We start from the raw sequence: 11,213 nt of genomic DNA, 5'->3' as shown, positions 1-11,213 counted from the left end.
CAGACAAGAAATTGGTCGATTAGTACTATTTCTACCCATGGATTAGGCAAAAGAGATGAGCTTGAGATTAGCCCAGTGGTGGTGCTATAGAAAAGTTTGATTTATTTATTAAACATTTTCTCTCCTAGATCTGTGAACTTTGTCCTGCAGTAACAAATCCTTTTTGCCATATAATCATTACGTTCTCCAAATCAAATAAAAAAAAAAGACGATGTTCCGCTAGCTGTGGGGATTTGTGCTCAGATCAGGTGGTTATTATGAAATGTTTAATATTGTTGAACACCATAAGGCTCATCGAGACGTGTCTTAAAAACTCTGATGTTGACTTGCTTTTTGCATTGAGAACAGAATGCAGTTTCAAACACAGCCCTGTTTATTTGTAGTTCTATGAAACTAAAAGAAATGTCCATTTTTAGTCAAAGTTTTATTAATTGATTCAACATTAATCGTCATCACTGCCCAAATCCAAGGGATCAAAATCAGGATCGTCTTCGTCCAGCTCCAAATCGTCCATGTCTTGGAATAAAGACTCGTCCACTTCCACACTGTTTCCAGCTAAAAAATAATAAAAAAATGAGACAAAATGTTTATTATTATGGAAAAGATTTCAAGCAAATGTATTAATAATAATTATTATTATTATTAAAATACTGTAATCAATCAATATATAATAATATTCAGAATTTAAATAACATTTCAGCCAGAGTGTGCTAAACCACCTGAGTATAACATCACATCCAAACTTGAGTGACTTTGTTATTTGTTAGTTACATTGGCTTTATAGCTTTATTGCTAAGCTAAGATACAAACCTAACATACTGAAAACATTTCTCATGTTTTTCATTGAATTTATTATAAAAGCCTTTTTAATGTACCTTTAACATTTTTATTTTAAATAAGCACTTTGTTATTTATATAAAAATGATTGTGCAGATCCACACTGCTGAAGTTTCTATACAAACATAATAGTATTCTAGACCTAGTGAAACAGTACATTTATGGTATTTGGCAGATGAGCCTTACTTAGAGCCACGTCCAAAAGTGCTTTTAAATCTGTATTAATAAATACGTTAACACTTGGTTACTAAGTTACAGACTTAGGATACCATCAACCTACGAATCTGTTCACGTTTTTTAAATATACACATGAAACAAATACATATAAATATAAAATAAAAGCTAGTTTAAGTATTTCAGGAAGAGGTAGGCCTTCAGCCATCATTTGAAGATCAGCTATTCAGACATCTAGGGAAGTTCATTCCACCCCCTCGGGTGTCAGAACTAAAAGGAGTCTTGATGTATAACTACCTCTTACCCTGAGGAATTGTGAGAACAGTTGAGCAGTGCTATAGATCGGAGGAAGATCGGTGCAGTGCGAGAAGTGACAAATAATGTATTTATTGATTATTTAATGATATCATTTACTTCATATCACTGATGTAAGTTGCTCTGGGTACAGCTTCCTGCCAAATGCTGTAAATGTAATGTACAACTCCTCACCTTCCTCCAAGAACTGAATATCCGACGTGTCCAGGTTCCGGTCTTTTTCAAACAGCTGCTTTCCTGTGACAAAAAGAAACAAATTATGACTATTATACGATCCAACACAAAGACTAGAACAGACAGACAATATAAAATCTGTTTGCTGATATTTATTGACAGGTTAACTTCACAAACCAAGAGAAAAGCATGTTTATTCAATGCTTTTCCTAAATATTATTTGAATGGATGATGAGACTTACTAGACACATGCAATCCTATGCACTCTGTATTGTGATGTGTGTGTGTGCTGAATGCCATAGTTTACACAACATACTGCTGCTGAATTCAGGATTGTGGCTGGTCATTCACAAGGACAATAATACTACAGATTACTAATTTAAAAAAAAAAACTAATTAAAAAAATGTGTGCAAGTGTCAAAGACTTAGAGGTTTTTAGGAGGTTTAAAATCTAAGCAAAGAGTCCAGTGTCAGCATATTGTCAGAGGTAAATCTGTAACATCTTAAGTCCAACATCTTTGTATCAAGTTTGGATTTTATTCCATGAACAAGTCTTATTAACCTGATGAGAGAGAATAAAGAGAGGACGGTGAGGGGAAGACCACGTATAGCTGCTTTAACGTAAGTGACAACAGGACCTTGCTAACTTTCCACAATACTAAATCTAAATGAGTAAATTGCATGTGTTTCTCTTATGAAAAATAAATAAAAAATTGTAAAATGTTTAGCGGTTTTGTGGTGCAAGAGAATTAAAACACAGGCCCTGCACCACCCACACACAGCATTTTATGCTTTATACGCCTCCTGTTATTTACACTCACCAGTAAGTTTGTTTTTCCCCGATTGCTCCTCCTCTTTCTGTTTTTTCCTCTTCAGCTCAGCCATCTCTTGCTCAAACCGTGCCTTCCATGCCAGGAAGTTCTCGATTGTAACTACAGTTCCCTGAAATGCTTTCTGCAAAAAAACAGATAATGAAATGAAGACAAACTTGCTATATCATTAATCATTCAAAATTATTTAATTTGTTCCACTTCCAAAAGTTAACAGCATTTGATGTGTTATATTTTATTTTTGCCACAATGAAAATTGAGCTACAGCTAACTTAATTTAGTGTTAATGCCATCCAACATGTGTTCCTAATGAAGTGTGTGAGGTGTGTCAGTGATGATCACTGCTGTCTAACACGGTTTTAATAAAGGTGTACAGTTCACACAAATCTTTAAATGTCAATTTAAAATGTCTCTGTGTTACCTTCTCTGCCTCTTCAGCCTCTCTTTCTTTTCTATTCTTCTCTTCTTCTCTTCTGATCTTCATCTGATCTATGATTTCATTTAATTTCTCCTGCACAGCTGTCACCAATGTGAAGATCATAACCATGCCCAGGTTCTCATCTGCCTGTAAACACATGAAAAATCTTTGACTGTCCCAAATCCTTCTGATCTTTTGTTCATGTCACACTTTAAATTCTTATTATTTTGTCATCAGGAACATGTAGTTATGTAGCTTCTAAAAATAACTTTAAACCAAATAACAATTTACACTGATCATCCTGTTCATCATCATTTACATACACTGTTTGCTCTTAATGTATTAATCTGTCCTCTTGAGCATCAGTGAATGTTTTCACTTTTGGTAATAGTTGTGTACAACTCCTTCAATTTTCCTCAGTGTGAAAAGTTGGACTGCATGGATCTCAACATGATACACATGACTGGTGCTGAACTAGTATGCGACTCAGGGTTGTTGTTGTTTTTTTTTTTCCAGCATTGGCTGGAACAACATAAAATACATTATGTGTCTAAGTTTTTAATGCTCATTTGTTGGTAAATGGTGACACAACTGGAGATACACAACTGGCTTGTGAGCCATAGATTCCTGACCATTGCAAAAAATGCACCACCTTCTAATATTCACACACCTGTTACTTTATGTATTTTACAGGACACTAAACATTATAGTCCCACAAACCACTGTTGTGAGACATCATCACAGACCTGCTCCTGTAACAGAGACAAGATGTCCTCAACGTCCCTGTCTTCCAGGTTTTCCTGTGACTGAATCTCCCACAGTGGCACTTCATCTGGATAATTCTCCACATAGGTGAACTTCAACATCACCTGTATCACTAAGAGACAGAGGGTGTATTTGCTGTAATGTAGTCTTGTGAAGTGTTTTATATTAAAGTAGACTTTTAGATAACTTACTCTCATCATTCTCTCCAGCATCTGAGGAAACTGTAATGGTGAAACTTATTGGATCTTCACACAGAACTGAGGAAATCAGATTATAAAAAAAAAAAGTTTCAAAATATGATAAATTTATAGTCCTGTTTAAAAACCCTGACAAACTGCATCACTGTAACTGTAAGCTGATAACTACACAGACTAAATCTGTATAGCATAATAGGTATTAAAGTAATTATACAAATATTACAACACACTGCAGTGTTTCCTGCACCAACAAGCCTGATTCGACTCAGTAAATTTATGTTTCTTGTTTGATTTAGTTGAATCTGGTGTGTTATGGCAGGAAACCTCTGATCCAATAGTTAAAACATATCATGTAAATTAGCTAGCATGAGATAACATGTACAGTAAAAATGCAACACACCGTTAAGGTTTGCTTGCCCTAATGTTTTATCATGTTTTGCATTTTATCTAATTGGTTTCATTTTTAGACCTGTTAATATTTCCCAGTTAGTTATTTAACTTGGAAAACAGGTCCTGACTCTGATAGCTTAGCATGCTAACATTACAACGCTAACATTTCCAACCTGTGAATGAATCGGGATAAATGGACTGAATCGCTTCCAGTTCATTCCGCTGTTCCTCTCCGTAGTCTGTCATTTTATATTATTTTGTCCCTATTATCCATCGACTAAAGTCCCAGTTTGGGAGCAGAAACCCAAAAACGTGTGCGAAGCTTAACTGCTTGTACGGCAGGTTGCCAGATTGACTATTTTTTATCTTATGGTTGCCAGAGCGGGGAGAATGTATTTACTCACTCCCCAATATTAAGTGATAAGTAAAATGTGGAATTTATTTAATTATTTGCCATTCAATGTCTTTTTTTTAGTTTTATAGTTCAATACCAGTCATCGATTAATTTTCTGTCTGACTTAAAATTCACAATTTGGTTGGTTACTAAGAACATTATTATGGCGTAAATAAAACATTATTTAACTCAAATTTAATTTGAGTGTACAACACATATTTTTGGAATTGTTTATAATGTCCAGTGGAAATTACATAGGGTTAGTTATTTTGAAAACAAACAAACAAACAAACAAACAAACAAATAAATAAATAAATAAATAAATAAGAAAATTAATGCAGCTATTCACGTAGAATGAAGGCTTCAATGCCAAGCAGAACCCTATTGTTTGGCGCGCACTGTCAATTTTAGCAAATTGTTTGACAGAAACAGACTTGACTTTATGTTATCTACCTGAGGGAAGACATGAGCAAAAATAAACTTTGTTGTTGACATTTGTATGTTTATGTTGATAAGTAAATAAATGAATACAATGCCTGGCCAAAAAAACATCACCAAGATTTAACTAAGCATGTAAATTACATCCTTCCATTGGATATCATGGTGTCAAAGAAAACTTTTCACAGCGGTCCAATGGAATTAATGCAACTCTGGATAGAAAAAATAACTGTTGTGATGTTGTGTAAGCCTTTCAAAATGATACCAAGGCAAATGCGTGCCATAATCAAAGAGAAAGCCAATAAAATTTTAGATTGTGTGATATTTTTTTTTTGTTATTAATGGTGCTTGCAAAGCAACAACTATTTAATGTACTTGCAAAGCACATTCTTTTTATCTTGCATACTTCTTCTTCTTCTTCTTCTTCTTCTTCTTCTTCTTCTTCTTCTTCTTCTTCTTCCGGACACTTTTTCGGCGCGAAACTTTTCCCGCAGCTTTTGTCCTAGACCCATAAATGAGGTGTCAAATCGACCGGCTCATTGAGGAGAGGTGTGCTATGGATTTTATAAGCGATCAGAATCCCAGAATTCCCAGTATGGAAGCTCAAAGTGGTGTTTTTTCCCCATAGACTTGAATGGGGAATCTCTCTGTAGATGTGCTAACATCCAAAAGAGGGCAGCAGACACCAGTGAATCTGTGTAAAGGTCTTTAAAGCTTGTTGCTATATTTCAAAGTGAGCTTCAGTTTCATCTCATATATATATTGTGGGATCGCCCCCTATTTTCATGATTTTCGTTTGATTCGTTAGGCCCTGGACTACAAATCTGACGGCTCAGTGTAGTTTTTTAAGCCTCCTTGGACAAGTGAGAGCCGAAAACAAAGGACGGAAGTGCTGTGTGTTTCGGTCAGAAACGCATTTTGGATTAAAGCGTTTTGGATTAAAAGGCTTACATATTCCAGTTCCTTAGACTCTTGTGGATTTTTTTTACAAGCATTTGTTTTGGAAAATAAAGTGAGAGCCGAAAACAAAGGACGGAAGTGGATTGTTGTTTACACATTTCGGCCAGAAACGCGTTTTGGATTAAAAGGCTTACTTATTCCAGTTCCTTAGACTCTTGGGGATTTTTTACAAGCATTTGTTTTGGAAAATATTACCCCAGTGACGAAAGGTAAGCGCCGCCTATTTCCGGTGACTATCAACTTGGATTAAATTAGTATGATGGCTATAAATAATATAATGCTTTGTGTGTGGGCGTAATAAAATCCCGAGAGTCTAAGCTTTCAAACAATATAACATTTAACCGTGTATTTAATGCTTAAAACTAGTTGGTGGCGTGCCTTGGACAGCACGGCGGTCACATATGCTGTTGTTTTTGCCATTTGTATAACTTTTTGTTGTTTTCAACTATCAGTGTAGTTTTTATAATTTTTTATTTCACTTTAAACTAATGTCCTTTTAAAAGCAGCAACGGCTCTTTTAAGAGCCACCTATTAATTAAAATTAAGCGCATTTTTTCTTTGTCTCCTCACATTACATAATTATTTTTTAAACATATGACACGTATATCACAAAGAATGATAAGAATGACTTTAATATAATAAAGCTTGGGTATTGTTAGACGCGCCATTCCTCATTTTAATGAATTAATACATAAAACCGCATGGTTCGAATCCACACATGGACAGTTTTTTTTTTTCTAAAACTTTATAATAAAGGTTCATTAGTTGACATTAGTTACCACATTACTTAACATGAACTAATAATGAACTGCACTTCTACAGCATTTATTCCTTTTTTTTTCATGTTAATTTCAACAATTACTTGTTTCAGGAAAAGATAAATGGATTTTCAGGTGTGCTCTTTTGTTGCAGGTGAGAAACTAGTCTGCAAATATAACCATAGTAACTGTGCAGCCATACCCTAGCAACCATGTAGTGCACCTTATGAACCATATTGCAATATGAAGAAACCATATCTCAGTTACACAACATAAAACACTCAGCACGATGAGGGGAACTGACGTCACGTGTAGCCCCGCCCCCAAAATTTGCAAAATCAAAAATTTAGAACAACATGGACATGTCATATATCAAAACACTCAGCACGATGAGGGGAACTGACGTCACGTGCAAGCACATTCACATTTTCTTTAGGAAATGTACCGTTCTAGTTGTGCATACTCTTCCGGATAAAATTTCGGCACGTAACTTGTCCCGCAGCTTTTGTCCTAGACCCATGAATGAGGTGTCAAATTGATTTGCTCATTGAGGAGAGGTGTGCTATGACTTTTCTAAGCGATCTGAGTACTGGTACTTCCGGTACCGGGTCTCAAAGTGGCCTTTTTTCCCATAGACTCCCATTCTATGTTTATAACTCGGCAAGCTTTTGAACTATCTACACCAAACTCGGCCAGCTCCTTTAGGGTGATACTCTGAACAAACTTTTAAATTGGTGTACCAACTGGCCTTCCGGTTGTGCCGCAGCCCCGCCCCCAATATATGCAAAATCAAAAAACTTTTTACAACATGGACATGTGACATATAAAAACAGTCAGAACAATGAGGGGAACTTCCTCACGTGTAATTTGATGAAGTCACTTGATGTCACATGATTTCACATTAACAAAATAAATAATTTGCACAATGTGGACAGGAGACATATCAAACATTCAGCACAATGAAGGGAACTGCCTCACGTGTATTATGGTCACGTCATGTGACGTCACGTGATGTCACGTGAAAATCAAAATTTAGCACAACATGGACATGTGGCATATCAAAACACTCAGCACGTTGAGGAGAATTTGCCACATGCAAGCACCATTCACATTTTCTTCAGGAAATGTATGTTCTAGTTGTATATATTATTCTCCAGGGAGTGTATTTCATACAAACTAACTTTTAGTGTGTCTTTAAATCTCAGACCTTTTCACTTCCATTTCTCAGTTCTAGTACTGATAAAGTAAAAATGCTTAAAAGAAAAGTTTTCAATGTGAAATTTGCTGTTTCCTGCCTGCTTCCATCCAATTGGCCTTAAATGACAAAATGGTGTACATAAGGTCATCCCTTAAAAAACTCACTTTCAAATTTTGATGTATTACAAAAGAAAGCTTGTTATTTTAATTTCACAGATACTTAAAATTGTACAAAATATCTGAAGACAACAAGCTGAATAATTGTTTGTTTTAAACGAGTAACATGGAAAATCCTTTATGTGGCTCAATTTACTAAACAACAATTAGGGAAAGCCATTTTTCACTCATGTTTCTTCTGGTACTCTATGAGGATGTCAGGAGTGGCGTAAAAGTACATCAGAGTAGTTGAAGATATGTGTGAGAGGAATATGACTGCAGTCGAGGCAAGGCTTGTGGAAAAGAGTTCAAGGGGCGAGGGCAGGTGGGTTAGAGTGGTTGGAGAAAAGTGTCAGAAGTGTTGTGTGACAGAAGAGTGTCAGCAAGAATCAAAGGAAATGTGTACAAGACACTAGTGAGACCAGCTATGCTGTATGGGTTAGAGACTGTAGCAGTGAAGACATGAGGCAGAGATGGCGGCAGCAGAGATGAGGATGTTTAGGTTCTCTTGAGGAGTGACGAGGATGGACTGGATTAGGAACGAGCACATCAGAGGGACAGCTCAGGTTGGCTGTTTTGGGGACAAGGTCAGAGAGACTAGTTTGAGATAGTTTGGACATGTACAGAGGATGCAGATGGTTATATTGGTAGAAGGAGGTTCGAGATAGACCTGCTGGGTAAAAGGGTCAAAAAGAAGGCCAAAGAGGAGACATATGGATGTGTTAAAAGAGGACATGAAGTTAATTGTCGCGAGAGTAGAGGATACCAAGGATAGAAATGGGTGGAAACAGATGATTCACTGTGGCGACCCCTAACAGACCTTTTCAACTTATTAGTGTCACTTAGGAGCGAGTTGGCAGATCCTTTTTAATTTAGTGTATAATTTACATTTACTTTTACATTTACAGCATTTGGCAGACGCCCTTATCCAGAGCGACGTACATAAGTGCTAAAATCTCTAACATTGAATACAATAATGCTGGCTCACTAGGTTACATACTTAAGATACCATGGGTTTTTAAAACATTTATTCAATTTACAATGAAAAAGTGTCAAAGCTTGTGTTTTTTTATGCAAAAGATAAGGAAAGAAGTACTAGTTGAAGTGTTTCCTGAATAAGTAGGTCTTCAACAGCCACTTGAAAATGGCCAGTGACTCAGCTGTCAGGAACTCTAGGGGAAGTTCATTCCACCACCTTGGTGCCAGAACAGAGAAGAGTCTTGTATACTTGCCTATTAGACTGAGAGATGGTGGAACCAGGCAAGCAGTGCTGGTAGATCGGAGGGTGTGGGGTGCAGTGCGAGGAGTGATGAGGGCTTTGAGGTAAGAGGGAGCTGGTCCATTTTTGGTTTTGTAGGCCATCATCAGGGAATACCAGGTGCTGTAAGCTTTTTTACACCCGCTATCAAATGCGGCTGCTGCAACTTTTACGATGCAAAACCCACTTCATCTTTCATTCAATTTTTATTACACAGAGACAACGTGGAGAGACACATATGACAAAATCAAGAACAAATCAGTCAACACAAATTCATGCCCAAATTGCAAAGTATTTTTCACGTTCTGTCTTCCGTCATTCATTCATTCCTTTTTAACTTTATTTATTCTTTTGAATTACTTTTTATTTTGAACAAACTTTTTTGGCCATAAAGTTATTTAATCTTCTCTTGATAATAAAAGTATTCTATTCATTTTACTCCCCTCTTACTGGCTCATTAACTATAATTGTTTATCATTTGAATCCATTTATTTCTTTATTCGTCCAATCAATTCCACGACTGCTTCAAGAACTTGTGTAAAGCCAGTCTTGATAAACTTGTACAGCATATGTTGTAAATGCAGTGTGTGTGTGTGTGTGTGTGTGTGTGTGTGTGTGTGTGTGTGTGTGTGTGTGTGTGTGTGTGTGAGTGAGAGAGAGAGAGAGAGAGAGAGAGAGAGAGAGAGAGAGAGAGAGAGAGAGCGCTCACTTACTCCTGACGCGGGCTCTTTGCGGCCCCACACTCCAGTTCAGTTGGTGGCGGTAAAGCGTCGAAATCCTGAAGATTGAAGAAGAGAGCCGGCGTGTAGCCGTTGTAGTTGTATGGGTTTTTGAATTGTTGATGTGAATTGTTTTAACGGTGCTAATAAGTGATGTAAGAAAAGTATGTGTGTAATGAGTTGTAAATAGACTGTGCACAGTCACGGTTGTTTGAGTGGCAGCAAGTTGATGTGTTGTATGAGTTTTGTAAGGCGTGTATGTGGCATTATGATGAAGCAAGAAGAGTGAGAGAGAAGGTGCCTGTTTAAAAAAGGCAGCACATCGATAAGCAAGTGTATGCTGTTTAAGAGACGCCTTCGAACAGCATGCAGTATAAAGGGACTGTAGTGCAGGGACTCTTTCGCTTACGGCCATACCACCCTGAGAACGCCCGATCTCGTCCGATCTCGGAAGCTAAGCAGGGTCGGGCCTGGTTAGTACTTGGATGGGAGACCGCCTGGGAATACCAGGTGCTGTAAGCTTTTTCACCTCCGCTTTCAAAAGCGGCCGCTGCGACTTTTACGACGCAAAACCCACTTCATCTTTCATTCAATTTTTATTACACAGAGACAACGTGGAGAGACACATATGACAAAATCAAGAACAAATCAGTCAACACAAATTCATGCCCAAATTGCAAAGTATTTTTCACGTTCTGTCTTCCGTCATTCATTCATTCCTTTTTAACTTTATTTATTCTTTTGAATTACTTTTTATTTTGAACAAACTTTTTTGGCCATAAAGTTATTTAATCTTCTCTTGATAATAAAAGTATTCTATTCATTTTACTCCCCTCTTACTGGCTCATTAACTATAATTGTTTATCATTTGAATCCATTTATTTCTTTATTCGTCCAATCAATTCCACGACTGCTTCAAGAACTTGTGTAAAGCCAGTCTTGATAAACTTGTACAGCATATGTTGTAAATGCAGTGTGTGTGTGTGTGTGTGTGTGTGTGTGTGTGTGTGTGTGTGTGTGTGAGTGAGAGAGAGAGAGAGAGAGAGAGAGAGAGAGAGAGAGAGAGCGCTCACTTACTCCTGACGCGGGCTCTTTGCGGCCCCACACTCCAGTTCAGTTGGTGGCGGTAAAGCGTCGAAATCCTGAAGATTGAAGAAGAGAGCCGGCGTGTAGCCGTTGTAGTTGTATGGGTTTTTGAATTGTTGATGTGAATTGTTTTAACGGTGCTAATAA

The 11,213-nt window shown here is 37.1% G+C and overlaps 1 protein-coding gene and 1 non-coding gene across 2 annotated transcripts; one reads left to right on the top strand and one right to left on the bottom strand.

Annotated features, from left to right (window-relative positions):
* Positions 1-355: 355 nt before the first annotated feature.
* Positions 356-4,469, bottom strand: rwdd1 (RWD domain containing 1). The gene is made up of 7 exons (XM_027137881.2): positions 4,274-4,469; positions 3,705-3,770; positions 3,495-3,625; positions 2,752-2,895; positions 2,322-2,454; positions 1,501-1,563; positions 356-555 (listed from the first exon to the last, which is right to left on the bottom strand). Exons 1-7 carry the CDS (start codon positions 4,344-4,346, stop codon positions 443-445), a joined length of 723 nt encoding a protein of 240 aa, XP_026993682.1. The 5' UTR covers positions 4,347-4,469; the 3' UTR covers positions 356-442.
* Positions 4,470-10,383: 5,914 nt separating this feature from the next.
* On the top strand, positions 10,384-10,502 carry LOC113637333. Its single transcript, XR_003439346.1, has one exon. It is a non-coding gene; the product is annotated as a 5S ribosomal RNA (ribosomal RNA).
* Positions 10,503-11,213: the final 711 nt, after the last annotated feature.

The sequence above is a fragment of the Tachysurus fulvidraco genome, chromosome 22 (genome assembly GCF_022655615.1).
Source record: "Tachysurus fulvidraco isolate hzauxx_2018 chromosome 22, HZAU_PFXX_2.0, whole genome shotgun sequence".
In the NCBI taxonomy this organism is placed as follows: domain Eukaryota; kingdom Metazoa; phylum Chordata; class Actinopteri; order Siluriformes; family Bagridae; genus Tachysurus; species Tachysurus fulvidraco.
The sequence above is the reverse complement of the archived record's forward strand: the minus strand, read 5'-3'. Positions and strand labels throughout refer to the sequence as shown.